This window comes from Equus quagga, chromosome 1, assembly GCF_021613505.1.
Source record: "Equus quagga isolate Etosha38 chromosome 1, UCLA_HA_Equagga_1.0, whole genome shotgun sequence".
Classification (NCBI taxonomy): domain Eukaryota; kingdom Metazoa; phylum Chordata; class Mammalia; order Perissodactyla; family Equidae; genus Equus; species Equus quagga.
The window spans coordinates 20,700,086-20,716,518 of NC_060267.1; the positions used below are offsets into that span (position 1 = coordinate 20,700,086).

The 16,433-nt window shown below is 43.5% G+C and overlaps 1 protein-coding gene across 2 annotated transcripts; it reads right to left on the bottom strand.

The window, feature by feature from the left end:
- Window positions 1-2,836: 2,836 nt before the first annotated feature.
- On the bottom strand, window positions 2,837-15,514 carry PCED1B (PC-esterase domain containing 1B). Of its 2 annotated transcripts, none has more exons than XM_046641022.1 (2): window positions 15,431-15,514; window positions 2,837-4,303 (listed from the first exon to the last, which is right to left on the bottom strand). In XM_046641022.1, the coding sequence occupies exon 2, from the start codon at window positions 4,244-4,246 to the stop codon at window positions 2,963-2,965; it is 1,284 nt and encodes a 427-aa protein (XP_046496978.1). In that variant the 5' UTR covers window positions 4,247-4,303; window positions 15,431-15,514; the 3' UTR covers window positions 2,837-2,962. The 2 variants fall into 2 exon arrangements, with proteins under 2 accessions (XP_046496978.1, XP_046496985.1); XM_046641029.1 differs by lacking the exon at window positions 15,431-15,514 and adding an exon at window positions 10,808-10,892.
- Window positions 15,515-16,433: the final 919 nt, after the last annotated feature.

Genomic DNA, 16,433 nt, shown 5'->3' on the forward strand with positions numbered 1-16,433 from the left:
TGACAAAAGCAAAAATGGGCAAAGAAGAAAGCTCTCGGCTGAAAGATAAAGGCTAAAATATGTACGAAATTCACTGCTAGCCCCCGGTGAAGGTGCTACCAGGTTCTTACCCACAAGTGGGGGTGGGGAGGTTGAGGAGGTGTCAGCCACCCAGGATGACGTAGAGAAAGTTGTGAGAGAGTGCTGTAGACATTTGCTGAAGAAAAGTGATCAAATACAGCCAACTTTAATACAAATGCATTCTTAAGTACACAATGTGAATTAATTATGTTCTTGAACATTTAACTAAAGTAGATATACTTGAACACCTTCTGTGCAGGCACGTGCTGGTAGGCACTGGGAATTCAATACTGAACAAGACTTCTGGTGTGTGCGTTCTAGTTAGAGAAGCTAACGAACAAGAAACTATTGACGCCACTGCTGAGTGGGGTGAGCACTACAAGGAAATAGAGTGCTGTGATGGACCGTAACAGTACTCCTAGATCAAAGGGTCATAGAAGGCCTCTTAGGAGGGACTTGGAAGGTGAAGATGAAAGGATGAAGTTAGATATCCAAAGAACTAGGGGTAGGGGATGTGGAACATTCCAGCAAGGAGAATGGCAAGTGCAAAGACTCAAGCTATAAGAGTTTGACATGTCATATGAAAAGAAAGAAGTCTTGCATGGTTGAAAGCATCAAGAGCAATGAAGAGAGTTCCAGAAGATAACATTGCAGGGGCAGGCAGAAGCCTGATCATGTAGGACAGCATAGGACATGGTAAGGATTTTATTCTGGGCTAATGGATTTTGGACTTTTTGAGCTCCAGAACTGTAAGAGAATAAATATGTGTTGTTTTAAGTCATCAAGTTGGTAATATTTGTTACAGCAGCTGTAGGACATTAATATACCTAGGAAGAAGATGGTCCCTGTCTGACCTACTCCAACTCGTTCGAGAGAAACAGGGCTATTAAATGATTAGTGGAATTTAATCCATAATATAGTGGATTCATCAGTGATTCAGTGTCTGGTCCTCAGCACGGTATATCTAAGAACGCATTCTCCTTGGTTCTTTGGGTGTGATCAGATTAAAAGGATTAGTACATACTAACCTAACTCACAAGAGAGATATAAACCACAACACCAATTTATTGGTTTATTCATGAAAATAAACACTAAATGTGTCATCTTAGTCAGATCAGCAGCTAAATGCTGCCTGAACTTGCTTGGGAAACATAAAGCCAGAATGAAGGCAACTGGCTCATCCCGCCGGCTGATCTTACTCAGTCTCACAGCTGGCGCACTAATCTCCATGGGATTAGAATATTTACATTGGTCAGAGAGGTGCCCTCTCTCATGACTATGCTGGGACATTCTGGCAAATTCTAACTTGTAGGCACTGTCTTTCCTGAGTCCTCGAAGGTCACCATCATGCTGTCTTGGCAATATTCCTTCAGATCCGCTACAAGGATTAAACATCAATTTCTATCATCTCCTTAGAGACTTGGGTTCCAGCCTCCCCAGGAACACATTTACAGGCCTCCTCTTCCTTCACTCACTGATTCATCCAAGAAACATTACTGAGTACTTACTAAGTGCCAGACATTGTGCTAGGTTTTCATACACAATGATAAGAAAGATAAAGGCTCTATTTTCCATGAATCTCACGGATTTCTAGCGGGTCAACAGCTGCTGTGTATTTCTTCTGTAAATAGCTGCTCTCATCCATCTCTTGTGATTTCATGAACTTCATTTTTACAGGATAACCTTTCCTTACCCTTGTTGTCAAGTTCAAGGAAAGTCCAATTAAGGCCCTATAAACCAGTCAAATCAATTCAATGAAAAATCCTATTTGGACAGTTTTAGTCACATCCTATTTTGACTATTTTATCTAAGTATTAACATTTCACTAGTCTAGTGCGGCAAAGGGCCTAACATTTAAACAATCACAGTGATGTTAATCTTCCTACAAAGCAGAGAAGAGATGGCCACGGTCATCGGTCAGATTTGCATGGGAGGGGTCTGTGCCCTGGGTGTTCCCTTCCAACTCACATTGTCACTGGGTACAACTTACTTTTTTCTAATTTTCTCAAAACCAGAACTCAGGACTATTGAAGAAATCGTGAAGCCACAAGCATGCCATCACTCTAACTTACGTACATAATTCATTGCACATCTAACCAATAAACTTCCGGTTATGAAGCTATAGGAGTTTTTTGCCATCACTTCCATAGAAAGTCCATGTTCAGTAAACTTCCCTTCTTGGTTTGCTGTGGTATGAATCAGGCCTGTGGTTTAAAAGTTAATATAAACTAGTATAAACTAGGAAAGACTAGTGGAGGAGTGATGTTCTGTGTGACCTCGAAAACGTTACTCACCTCTCTTGGCCTTAGTATCCTTGTTTGTAAATGTTAATTAAATTTTATGTCTTTAGTTTTCCCAGTTCTAAAATTCCATGATTCTTCGAGAATCTCTGGAAAATATGATTACAAAAAAGTTAAAGTTCTTTCACTTATTTGTAAGGAATCAGGTCCATTTTATGGAAACCTTCGGAATTCTTTTAGAGAAATTCCATTTTGAGGAGTTTATCAAGTAGATGCCGTAACTATTCAGCAGATACTGTCTTTGCTCTTATGAAGCTAATTGTTTAATAAAAGGGAAAGGCACCAATATGGAAACACACACAACTGCTTTTGAGAAACAATTGCTTTCTTTCAGTTTTATGTTTACAAAAAGACAAAGAGATTAGGGAGTGGGGAGGCAGGAATAATGCTTGCTAAGCCCCAGAGAGCAGAGGAAGAGGACATAAGCCAACAACAATGGGTCAGGCTGCTCTTCCTGCCATCATGGATAACAGCAATGCACAACAAGGAGTCCAAGCAAAGGCTTAGACCAAAGGCTTCAGTTAACAAGGGCGGTCTGCTTAGGGGAAGTCAGATGATCCATCCAGTGCGTGAGTGTGAGGAGGAAAAAGGCCCAAGTCAGTCTATTGAAACCTTGGCTTTGGGTGGGCTGGGGCCCTTCTCCTGAAAGGTCTGGGCTGCCTCCAGGGCCCATACGGGCCACGGGGCGAATACTGGGGAAACCCCCTATGAACCACAGGGGCCCGCTGCCGATGATAACGGGGTGTGGGGAAAGGCGGCACAGGTGGCTGGGGACCTAACATAAAGTCAGTTTCGAAGGGGACATCTGAATGGAAATGGCTTAAGGAGAATTGATCCGGACGGCCTGAGGACAAACAGGCATCTTGGGGACAGAGGAGAAACTGGGGCATGGGTTGGTGAAAGCGGATGGGAGGAGGCTGTCGGGGCAGGAGTGGGAGCAGGGGTGGGCGAGGAGATGGGAGCGGGAGCAGGGGGTAGCACGTGCGAGGAGGCAAGGGTCCAGGCAGAGATAAGGTCCGTTGACCTCTGCGGGCCAGGGGCTGCCTCTCAGCTCCCTGGCCACGCTCTCCTCTTGCAGGGCCGTCCTTGATCCACCTGCCCACTGGGTCGCGTTGGGGCAGCTCCACCCCCCAGGCGTCGGCCACGTGGGCCAGCAGCAGCTGGGAGAGCTGTCGGTGCGCATACTCGTCCCAGTGCACCCCGTCTCGCTGCAGGTGATGCTGCTGCGCACGGCGGAAGTGGAAATGCAAGTCCAGCACGTCGAAGCCGTGGTTCTTGGCCTCCACGGAGCTATAGAAATTGGCTTCGACCACCCTGAATTTCAGGGCGTTGGTCCAGGGTTGGGGCTCGGGCGGGAGAAAGCCGGCGGAGAGTTTGTCGCCAAGCGGCATGGCTGTGTTCCACACCATGAGGCACGACTCGGGCAGCATCTGGCCCAGGTGCCCAAACAGCCTCGTCAGGTTCTCCAGGTAGCTTGACCACGAGTGCTCACCGTACCTGGAGATGTCCCAGAGGCAGGAGTTCATGATGATCACGTCTGGGAAGTGCTCGCCCGACCGCAGCTGTTGCAAGATGGCCTTGAGGTAGTCGGAGTACACGCGCGTGAGGAAGTAGAAGCGCACCAGATGGTGGCCGGAGCAGAACTGGCGGACCTCGCGGTACTCGATGCCGTTGTGCATGGGGCCCAGCTGGCCTCCCTCCAAGAGAATGTCCTGTTCGAAGCTCTCCTCCCCCTTGGCCTTGAGCTGGCTGGGAGTGAGCAGGCAGTCCTTCTGCAGCAGGAGCACCAGGTCCTTGTACACGGCCCTGTGGACAGAGTCCCCCAGGATGACCACGAACTTGTTGTGGAGCAGCTGCCGCACTTCGGAAGCCCGCAGGTGGACCATGACGCCCAGGACGTGCGGCCTAGCTCTTTTCTTTGCACGCGGTGGGTCCGTGGATTGCTAGGACAGAAGGAGAGAGGGGCTGGAGGGCATCCACCCCGGGCAGGCCTGGCGTGGGGAGGGCTTAGGAAGGAGATGGAGCTTTGGCCTGGGCCGCTCACAGGGCGGGGCTGCACCACCTTAAGCCTGGGAAGAAGGGAGCCTGGAGCTACAAGTCCTGGTTGGCCTGACCTCAGTTTAGCAGGAGGTCAAGCATGAGACTTGACCTCTGAACCGCTTGCGGCTCCTCTAGCAGGCCCAGCTTCCACTTGGCCAGAAGGGGCCAACTCTGCCCTGCCCTCCTTGGGCTAGAGGTGCAACCTGTCCCACCACTGGCCTGGGGGCAGTCCAGACTCCTGACGCCTGGAGAATGGTTAGGCGAACTTTGCAGCTGCTAAATAATGAGGACTGTGAGTAAGCAAGAACATGGAGAATGTGATATCATGTGAAGCTGAAGACGTTACATACCACAGGTGTGCCCCATATCCCTGAAACTATATAAAAGAGAGATGCATGGATAACGCTGCAAGATATGCAAAAACATAGCTTTTAGAAGGACAGTAGGATTATGGATGACTTGTGTCCCCTCCTTTTTTGTAAATATACTTTATATAGTCATATTACTTTTGATAACTTTAAAAGAATTAAATGAAATGGAATTACAGAATGGAAGAGTACGCGTACCAGGTCAGAAAACATTAAAAAACAGATTTCTTTAACGAGGAAGCAGCTGTTTCTTATCAATAGGACTTGTAAAAAGTACATAATTCACATTCTCAAATTTACATTTGTTTCCCATTTGAAGGAGATCAGAATATGCCACCCCAAAATATACCACTTTGGCATAAGGATTATTTTGAGCTGAAGGCCACTGAGAATGAATAGATAAAGAGTTCTCTGCTCTCCCCTGTGTACCTGAAAGCAGAGCCTGAGTTTCTCTTTGAGGAAGATACTCCTTCCCCCACCAGGGAGAGAGGAGTCAAAGAAGACAAGGAGTTGTCAACACTGAGGTGAGTCTGCATAAACAGACCGTACTAAAATAAAAACAGCCCTTATTTTCCATTGGTTGCCCCGTATATTTCCTAGTCACTTCCCCACAATTTATCACCCCTTGAAGCTCCTACCCTTTGTCCTTTGTTAAAATGGTATAAAACCCACTGAGTCTAACTGCTTCTTTGAGTGTCATTTGTTTTCTGTGAACTCTCAGGCATGTAAATATTAATGAAAATTGTGTGCCTTTTCTCCTATTAATCTGTCTTTTGTTAGTTTTATTCACATGGCCCCAGACACAGAACCTAAGAGAGGAGAAGAAAAGTTTTTCCCTCCCAGGCACATTGAATAAAATGTTCAAAATTGTGACACTCATCGTCAAAACTTCAGATGGAGTTTATTTCAATCTGCTATTTACAACCACAGCCACTAAGGAATAAGGTAGAAACACACTTCAATACCCAACTAATCTCAGATGGGGACGAACCTGGCAGCCACTTCCTCCACTTACACAGAAGCCATTAGAATCCACTGTGGCTTGATATCTGTAGGCTTTATGCATTAGTAAACATTTTAATAGGTGTGGGGGGATAGCTATTATTAAATTACACGTTCCATTTTTAAAAACTATACTGTTTGTGGCTTTAAATGGGTACAAGTACAAAAATAAACACATGAAAACGGGTAGAAGGGAAAAGAATTACCCTAAAAGAACAGTTGAAAATACTGGCCTGTTTTCCCCCAAAGAACCTTCATTCGCCTGTTTTTGCTATCAGAAAAAAAAGCTTAAAAACAGGATGTAGCTCATTGTGGTGCAACAAAAGAAAACATAGTTTAAGTAAGCTCCAAATCCCTTCGGGGCTTAGCATGTTCATTTGTCTACATTTATTCATCCAACTCACACTTATTAAGCACCTACTGGATGCTCCACTTGGGGGATATAAAAATGAGTAAAACCTGGTCTCGCCCTCAGGAGCAGATCAGAAGTATGCGTTGATGAGTGTAATACAAAGTAGAGAGCTAAGCATAGGAAGATAGCGTGAACAGGTGCTGCCGACTTCCAGGGGGCGATGTCAACAGTAATCCTCTACCCCAGAACCGAGGCTCCAAAGTGCCAAGTGAAGGGGGACACCTTTTCCCAGGGTGTTTCCAGGGCTCCCGTGCTCTGTGTGCCCCCTCTGGGCTGGCACTCTGCTCGTATTCTGTGCCTCGTCCCCCAGGGTACTGAACATCATCCGCTTCCATTAGTCTCTCCCTGAAGTAGGTAGATCTGATAACCTAGTGCTGTCTCCTTCAGCGGGACTTGGTTTCCCCGGCCTGATGCATTCCTTCTCTGGGTGCGAAGTGCCTTCCACCTGGACTCACACATGTGAGGCAAATCCACCACTTAAAAGCTGAGGGAAATGGAGGCACTTAAGTGTACTGGTGAAGAGCACTGCTTTTGGAGGCACGCTATCTGGGTTTGAATCCAAACTCTTCTATTTGCTAGCTCTTTGTCCTTGGGCAAGTTATTCAGCCTTTCTCTGCCTTCATTTTCCCCATCTGCAAAATGGGACTTTTAGTACCTACTTCATAGAGGTGATGTGAGGACAATGCCTGACAAGTAGTTGGCACAGATAGGAGTTACTACTACGACTGAGCAAGTTTCAGAACACCAGGTTAGTCATCTGTAAAAGAGGGGTTACAATATTTGTGCTGCCTGTCTAGCAGGGTTCTGTGAAGATCAAATGAGATGATGCAAGTGAAAGATATTGAATAAAACAAAATTAACGTTTATTGAACAGCTACTGGATGCCAGGTGGTTTACAAACGTTATCCTATTTATGAGATAATTCTTATTATTCCCATTGTATAGGGATGGATGGTGACGTGATGGAGGTAAGATTTAAAACCACGGCCGCCAAAATCCATCTCTGTAGGAGGCATCCTTCAGAGCAGAACCGCCTGCAGGCCAGTCTCAATCCAGAATTGTGGCTCATGTGAGGGAGATATTTGGGGACAAGATAGGAGACAGTTGGGGACATTCAATGTGCCTTTATGCAGAAGTGATACTGGCTCAACACAGGGTTGATATCAGGGAAGCCATATCATAGAAAAGAAATCATATTGTCACTTTGAATGACCTCTGCCTAACTAACCCAGCTGCTATCAGAGGCAAGCAACCATCTACTCTGCCTGCCCAGGGGAGGTGGTCCATGTGGACTCAGTGGGGGGAGGGCTGTGAGCGACAGTGTATACTCATCCCATACTTTAATCTCAAGCAAGAGACATGAAAACATTAAAAGACCTGGATTTTAGGATAAACCAAAACAAAATTCTACAAACTCCCAGGTTTGACCGTGTTTGAGGAATTCTGGCTGCCGTGTATCCTGACCAGTGAACTTAACCCACACAGAGGCTGCTCTGAGACTCGAAGCCAAAACGGGGCAGAAGTGTCCACCTAAGAATTTCTTATTGTTCTTCTGCAGTGGAACATGCAGATAAGACTTCCGGAAAGAAGGGAGAGTGAAATGACTGGGAAGAATTCCAGTTAGAAGCTGAAACTGAAAGGAAATTCATGAAATTCTCGATAAAGAGCATCGCAACTGTAGCAGGATTAACAAATCAGATCCTCAGGACTGTCATTGTGGGAAATGATCATTTAAATTAAGATGTCAAGCATTAAAAACTAAACCCAACAAAAACAAAGGGACTTTTTTTTAGGGGAGTTGAATGAAGAATAATTCAGAGAGCTAAATCTTCTCTGACGTAAAAAAAAAAAAGTTGGTAAGTTTCATTTTCAAAGCTCTTTATATCTATAAAAATGAAACAAAAAAGGGATTTGAAAACAGGCAGATCAGTCTTTTTAGCTGGGGCTTCTTTCTTGGCTTCAAATGTGCTATACTCACTTACTGGTTTTGGCAGCTATTTTACAGATGGATTCATGCATCCATTCATTCATTCATTCAGTAAGGATCATTGAGAACCAGATATTATGCTAGATGCAAGGAGTGTATAACAAGGCAGTCTCATTTCTCAAGAGGAGGGGTAAGGAAATGGACATGTAAATATCAAAGGCACTGGCAACTAGAATCCATGTACGTAAATGAGGCACCAAAGCCATTTGGGAGAGTCATGGGGGAGGGAGGAGGTATACGATGATCATTGCAATCTGTGATTCCAAATTTAAACTGGTTTTAAAAAAGTTTCATGATTTATTCCTCAAATCGTAATGATAAGTAGTTCCATGCTTTCCTGTTTGCAAAGTAAAACTTGGGCTTTGGCTAAAGCTCTGACAGCAATATGCATTAATAATGGCTACTACTATAATAAATTGCTTTTGAGTATCTTGCTTAGATTTCTCTGTTTGGGGATAATTAATTTTTTAATAGCTTCATAAGCCGTGATTTATAAATCATTGACTTTTGCTTTATAACTATCGCAAACCAAACATACAGCATGTATTTTTCATTAATCAAAGTGTTGCAGAAATTGTTAAATTTTTTCTTTTCTTATTGATCTTTAGTTACAGGAAGAGTGACGCAGAAATAGGCTGGTTGCTCCAGAGACCCTGCAGAGAGGTCTTAAATCACAAAAGTAATCACCAACAATTAGGGTGTTGTTTTGATTAGTTGAAGGAAGTATTTGTAACTAGTTTAGGTAACTAGTTTAGAAGTTTCTTGCATATGATTAACCATCTTAATGCAACATGATACTGGGAATATAAATATTTCATTTCCTTCTAACTGCATTTTTGGTGATGAAATCAGTGTTTTGAACTTTCCAAGATCCCCTTAAATTTTAAGGGAATAAATGGTAGAAATAGGAAAATAATTATTTTTCATGAACTCACCTCTACAACTTATCTATTTGCTTAGCTTTCTCAGTGGAATTTAAAATCCTCAAAAATTAAATTGCGTGCCATATAAAGTTTTCAAAGAAAAAATAAATGCAAACGATTCCAACTTCTCTTTGGGAAACCTTAAGGAATGGCCTGGGGATTGGGCTTCTCAAAAGATTCATCATTTGATTTGGGGTTACCAGTCAGCATCCCTTCCTCTGTATAATATGAAAATGGGGAAAATAATGCAGGCCTTCTATTTTTAAAAGTCGTTTTAGGAGTAAATTTTTAAAAGTACACAGAAGTACTGTGAGATACTATGGTAAATAATGCAACAGAAAAATTATTTCCGAAAGAATCATTGGAAAGACTGGTTCTCATCCTTACCCCCAATAACCTCACCTCTAAAACAGGCCTCAGCTCTGCAGCCCATTAATTAATTCAAGAAAAATTTAGAACACCTCTCTCTATCTATTTCCTTAGCAAAGGTAGTTTAAACAATGGTTCAAGACCATAATGTGGAAGCTTGTCATAGGTAATGCATGATTGAAATCATATTTTTGTTTATATGAATTGCTTTGATCTTTTCATTGTGTGACGGTTGTCATTCTGCAAATTTGACTCACATCCCCCAAAAAACACTGATTCCTCTACCCCATCCCTGCATCACCCAATGCTACCCCGGGGTCCGTGTTTCTAACTTGGCTATTTTGGTTAGTCCTGACTCACCACGTCTAAAAGCGCTGATACATGTGATGTAAATGGAACATTGAAACTTGGATTGTGATCTTCACGCTGGGCTCCACGTAAGCACAAGTCTTCCTCATGGAGGCAGGAATCACTGCAGACATGTTCAGTTTGTATCTTACCTTCTCTACCGGGCCACAGTCTTAAATTTGTGATTCTTTTGCAATAAAATATCAATGGAAGAATTTCACACACTTTACGAATCTGAAAATTACCAAGTTTAAAAATCCTTGAAGCAGCATATTTTTCCTATAGTAGTAGTCTAATATAAAAATTTCCTATGGATTATAGAAAGAAATGGATTATAGAAAGAAATTCAGGGGACATCCTCTGTGAATGAAGTGGGGGTTCGTAACACCTGATATGCAGATACTAATTCTATAAAAACAAAAGCCAAACTATGAAGCCTTTACTCTAATAGCCTTATTATTTTAAAAAAAACATCTATTTTACAAAAGGATCTTCTAAAGTATAAAATCAGAGCAATTCATATAAACAAAAATATGATTTCGACTTCCACATTATGGTCTCGAACCTTGTTTAAACTACATTTGCTAACTTCCTACCGATTACTCCTCTGACTTGAATGAGAGATCCCGGAAGGCAGTGACCTGACTTTCACTTCCAGATGATGAAGTCAGATGTGGACTCTGGCCCCGAACAGCTGTGTGCTCCTGGGCTCGCTGCCCACGGTTCTGAGCTGTAGTTTCCTCTGGTGTCAAACAAGGGCAATCTCACCTACCTCGCTGAGCAATAGTGAAAATGAAGAGATCATGTCAATGTCTATCGAGGGTCTAGCACGGTGCCTGCCGTGCTTGAGACCCCTTTAAACTCAGGCACGGCAACCCCTCCCCTCTGAGACTCTAGAGAAAACAGGAGCCTGCAGACAGCACCTAGCTCTGGTTCCCTCCCTCCGACTTTCAAGCCCACAGTCCCCTTGCCTCCCTCCCGCTGGGGCAGAACTGTACCTCCTCAGACGTAAAAGTAATCGTCAGCTCAGGTGGCCCGTCCTGTCCTCCTACCTCCTCAGGAATTTTGCTCCAGGAGGGCCCCCGGGAGGGGATAATTATGCATTCTACTTTTTCTTCACTCTCCTTTGGCTGGCCCCTTCCTTTAAGCATTAAAGGCATTCTAGTTTCTTGCTTTAAAAAAGAAAGGAAACTTCTTTGACTCCACCTCCAGGACAGTGGTATCTTTTGCCTCCCCTTCAAGGCCACTTTGTAAAAAGAGTTGTTTGCACTGGCTGTGTCTGAGTCCTTACCTCCCACTCACTCCTCCTTTTACTTTAATTTGGCTTCCAACTCCAGCAAACCGAAGAAATGTTTGTCAGTAAATCACCAGTGATTTCCTTGTTGCTCCTTTCAGTGGCCACTTCTCAGTCCTTATCGCCTCCGCCGATTCCCAGCTTCTTGGGACTAGGGGACCGTAGATTACTCCTCTCTGAAAAAATGCCCCAGTGTCTGACACCCTTGCCTCCTGTCTCACCTCCCCCAATATCCTTTGTGACTTTCTCTTTCTCTGGCAATTCCCCAAATGTTGGTCTTTCTCAAGGCCCACTAATCGGCTCCTTTCTTCTTTTCTTCAACATTCTTTCCCTTGGTAAATTCATCCACTCCTGGCACCAGTCAATAAGGTGATCATATGTCCCTTTTGCCCCTAACTGTTGTGATTTACCCCTGTTTTCCCAGGATAATTATTAATAGTGCCTCTACCCCCTAAAAATGTCCCAGTTTGGATGGAAACAAATTCTACGGCTCCTTATCAATTACCATTTGTATGCAGATGACTCCGAATTGAGGCAATAAAGCCCAGTGGCTGAGAGGGTGGGCCCCGGAGTCAGCGCCCTGGGTTTGCATCCTGCTCCACCACTTACTAGCCTCCGAGACTCAGGGAAGATTAAGTAATCTCTCTGCACTTCAGAATCCTCATCAACAAAACGGAAATAATACTATGGATTTCTTAAGAAGTGAGGGTTAAATGAACATATGGAAAGTCATCATCATGAGGTCTGCGACGTTTTTAAGTGCTGGATCAATTTAGCTAGCCCCAACTTGTCTCCTGAGTTCCAGACATATTCAGGTGTGTAGAATAAAGTTCCAAGGGTGGGGGAGGGGCACGGAGTAATTTAGTCTGTGTGGGCCTCTTATCATTTCCAAATTCTCTAGACGCCTATTTATCTTCCCATCAAACGGTGACTGAATTCCTAAGATAATTCTCTTATGACCTTTGAACAGTCTCTCTAAATAAATATTGACCATCCATGGGGATGATGGCAGCATATTCTCACTGCATTTTCAGAGAGCTGCTTTATAATTTCTGCTTGAAACGTTGGCTGAGGATAACCAGGTGGGAATAAACTACTTCTGCAGTGCTCAGATCAAGGCATTTTTATTTTTCGTGACCATGGCTGTTTCCACTATTCCTAAAACATCAAAATCCTTGTGTAATAGTCTCATTATAGAATAGCTCAACTATTTCTTGGCAATGAAAAAATTAGATAATTCTTGAGAATATATTTTGGGGAGGAGGATGTTGCAATATATTTTGGGAAGCTGAGCACAGTGACCAGTTTCAGCTCTGTTTTAGATTTTGTGGTTAACTTTTTTACTTTCCATAAAAATTTCTCTTCACCCTTAAGAAAGTGTGTCTTACTTTGATTGAAACACTTTCTGAAACAGTATAGTTTTTATTTTATATGTGTTTTCTCACATAAAATTTTACCTACTTTTTTTTTGCATGAGGAAGATTTTCCCTGAACTAACATCTGTGCCCATCTTCCTCTATTTTGTATGTGGGATGCCACCACAGCGTAGCTTGACAAGTGGTGTGTGGGTCCATGCCAGGGATCCCAGCCCGTGAACCCTGGGCTGCTGAAGCAGAGTGCGTGAACTTAACCCCTACCTCACCAAGCCAGCCCCTATTATCTACCTTTTTAAATTTCATATCTTCACTTTGATTTGATATGCTGGCATCACTCCAATGTTTTGCATTTATAAGCTTTATTTTTTAACCTAGGATATGATCCTTCCTTCTGTGCATCTCCCGAAAGCCTGTGGATGAGTAATAAGAGCCTGTGTGTACCCAGAGGGCTTTTTCTCACCTCTTCAAGTTTGCTCTGTGACTCAGCCTTGAATGTTCCCTAAGGCCTGCCTCTACTGAAATTCTGTTCCTTCTTTAAGATCCTGTTCAAAAGGCAATTCTGTCTGAGAGCCTTCCCTATTTTCTCAGGCAGAAGAATCTCCTTCCTCTGACGGACGCCCCTAGCAGTTGGTTCGGTTTTGTATTATAATTAACTGCCGTGTGCCTTTCTGCCTCCTTCCATCCTACTTCCTGATGGCAGAGGTGGGGCTCACCTTTCTTTGTACCCCTCCCGGCTCAATGCCTTATGCGTTATAGTTAGCATCCATTGAGCATTTACTCTGTGCCAGGCCTATTCTCACAACCTAGTGAGATAGGAACTATTATCATCTCCATTTTATGGATGAATAAACTGAGGCTTGGAGAGGTTACATAAATCGCCCAAGGTTGTTCAGCGGGTGGAAGGCAGAACCGGTCTGTTATTGACAGTGAATCTTGCAATCAATTAGATAAGCTTAAGGTTTTGTCTTGTTTCTTTAGGAAGAAATACGGCTCCAGAGCCTGAGCTTTTAACCTCAGCTATAAATATTTGTTGAAAGTAAGAGGAAAAAATCATCCTATCCAGAAAAAAAATATTTGCATGTAGTTTTCCTTTTTATTCTCTGTTGAAAAACGTAACAAAGCAATGTTTTGTGCACAGCTTTTAATTTTTCCATGAGAAAACAGCAGGTGTGAAGTCAGCTTAGCTCCATTTTCATCCCTCTGATAGTTAGCTATTGCTCTTAATGAGTCAACAGAAAACAGTGCCACGCTAAAGCTACATTTGTGTTTCAAAACTTTTTATCCTTATGCTGACTACTCTAGATTCTAACCAATGGTTGAATAAGGAAGGGCGCTGGGGAGCTAAGGATGACTAAGTTGCTTTCAACTGATGAACAGGTTGAATTCTGAAAATTGTCTCCGGGAATGGCCATAAAAGCCCATTTAACCAGTGACCTGACTGTTAGGCCGAGTCAGCAGGCTGGGGTTTCTGCCACTTCCACTTCCGTTTTCATCCTTTAAATGGTAGAAATCGCCTTTATGCTCCTCTTAGGAGATTACACAAAAGAGCTTTGAAAATGGATCTTTTTTTTTTTTTGAGGAAGACTAGCTCTGAGCTAACATCTGCTGTCAATCCTCCTCTTTTTGCTAAAGAAGATAGGCCCTGAGCTAACATCTATGCCCATCTTCCTCTATTTTATATGTGGGACACCTGCCACAGTGTGGCTTGATAAGCCGTGGGTTATGTCCACGCCCAGGAATCGAACTGGCAAACCCCAGACCACTGAAGCAGAGCTCACGAACTTAACTGCTGTGCCACCCAACTGACCTCAAAAATGGATATTATTTTATCATTGTTATTATTATTATTACCAGTGTAGTATCTGAATGCTAAGTGCAATAGTGTTTCTACATGGGAAAAAAGTTTTTGAATTAAAAATGGGGTTCTAAGAGCCAGTCTCTGTCTTCCTTGCTCCCTACCCACACCATTGCCTAGATAGATCTGGAAGACCTGCGTTCCCACTGCTGTGCCTGTTGGCAGAGGGACCGAGGATTTCCCCAGTTTCAAGGCCTATGGCCAAGGTCCCGGAGGTGAGGAAGCTGAGAAAACAAGAATCTATGCTGGAGAAATGAACACACGAAATAACTTCTAACTTTCCCAAGTCATGCTTTCCTCTCTGCAGCTCTAAGTCTGGGCCTATGAGCTTCTCTTCCCGCCGCCACGCTCAGCAGAATTCTCAGCTTCACCCTTATTCCTCAGTCACAAAAATAAGCCAACAGCTCTGCCCTCCCCACCTTGGGGTTAACTGTGGAAATCAAACGAAATGCTCTGTCAACTCTACAATTGTTAATTGTTATTCTGAGCCACCTCAGCATATTTGGGGGATGGCATTTAGTCCTTAAGGGAGTTTTCCAGTTAAATGAAGTATTTCACTTATTTAGTAACACTAATTTGTCATTTAGTACATTATTTAGTACCCATTCCAACAGTATGTTAAGTGTTTTATCACTTATCTATTTATTCCTCTTGAGAACCCTGTGAAATTGGTACTTTATTTTTCTTCATTTTACGCGTTCGAAAATTGTTTGAATATTGAGTCAGCTGCCCAAGCTCATCCATTTTATAAAAAGCAGAGCTGGAAGTCAAAGTTGATGCCAAGCCTTTGTGGTCAACCACAACATACAAGATTGCACAGACAATAGGTACTTCACATCCTTTCTCCAGTTCACAACTGGCTGTTTTTGTCACTGTACATTTTTAGAGATTTAGTAGCTTATCAATCACAAATTGTTATTACAAAATAACGGTTGTCTCTTTAGGGCTATTCGGTTAAGCAGGGCTGGGGTGGGGTGGGCTAAGATAGTGCTTCTTCCAACAGTAAGTGCCCAAGAAGTGAGGATCCCAAAGAAAAGCTGCTCAAAAAGGCAAAATTAATACTTAGAATAAAATGAGAAAACTAGAAAGTACTTACTCATTAAAGTAACTGATGATTAAACAGTGTACCTCTCGGTTGATTCTAGATCTCTTCCTTAGACAGACTCTTTTCTTGGCTGTAGATCAGAGGGCCAGGTGGGAGAGTCCAGGCTGGGCTGTGGGGCAGACAAGTTCACCTCCGCGTGCTGCTACGTTTGTGAGCCAGCCTCTGGGGAGAAGATGCCATTTCCGGTGGCATCTGGGGCAAATGACACAAGTCAGCATTTACTTTCTTGCATTAGGAAGTGGAAGACTAATGACCAAAGCTTGAAGACTTTGGCAAATATGAAATCACAAAGGGGTCAGCAAATCTGAAACATAGCATATTCCTGGAATTTGGCTCTGAGCTTGTTTTCATTTCACATTTCTCGGTAATTTGGGTGTCATTTACATTGACTCTTCCTTTGTTTTGTTTTCACAGTTCAGACCGTTGGCTCTTATTACCCTGCTTGTGTGGTGTGTTCACAGCTGAAAAAGCTATTAGAGTGGGGAAGGAGGGAAGGACGGTGAGGGGAGAGAAAGAGGAAGTGAGGAAAGAGACCCTGGGAGATGATAAGAGGATTGCTCATCTTTCCTAATTAATTTTTTGTAGCAATAATCATGCACTTTCGTGTGTGCATAACAGTTTATGAAACGCTTTCAAATCCCTTCGCTTGTTCCTCCCACCGGCCTGGGGTGGAGGACTGGCCGATTCACAGCTACGGAAAACTACACCCTGAGGTCCAGGCTGCAGGTAAATACACAGAGTGGCGGAGCCAGGACAGTTCCCCATCCCTCCCCTGCTGTGCCAGCAGGTAACTGGAGAGGGGAAAGAGACGCGGTCTTCTGACTGGTTAGATAAGGGTAGACCTTTGTCTTCATAGTTTGGGAGGACACGATTTGGAGGAAGGGAATCACCTCCCCTACAAACACCAAGATGGAAGGGAAGGAGGAACCAATCAGAAAAAGGAAAAATGAGGAAACAGAGCTTTAATCAAGTTTTTCCCCAAACAGTGTTTTAA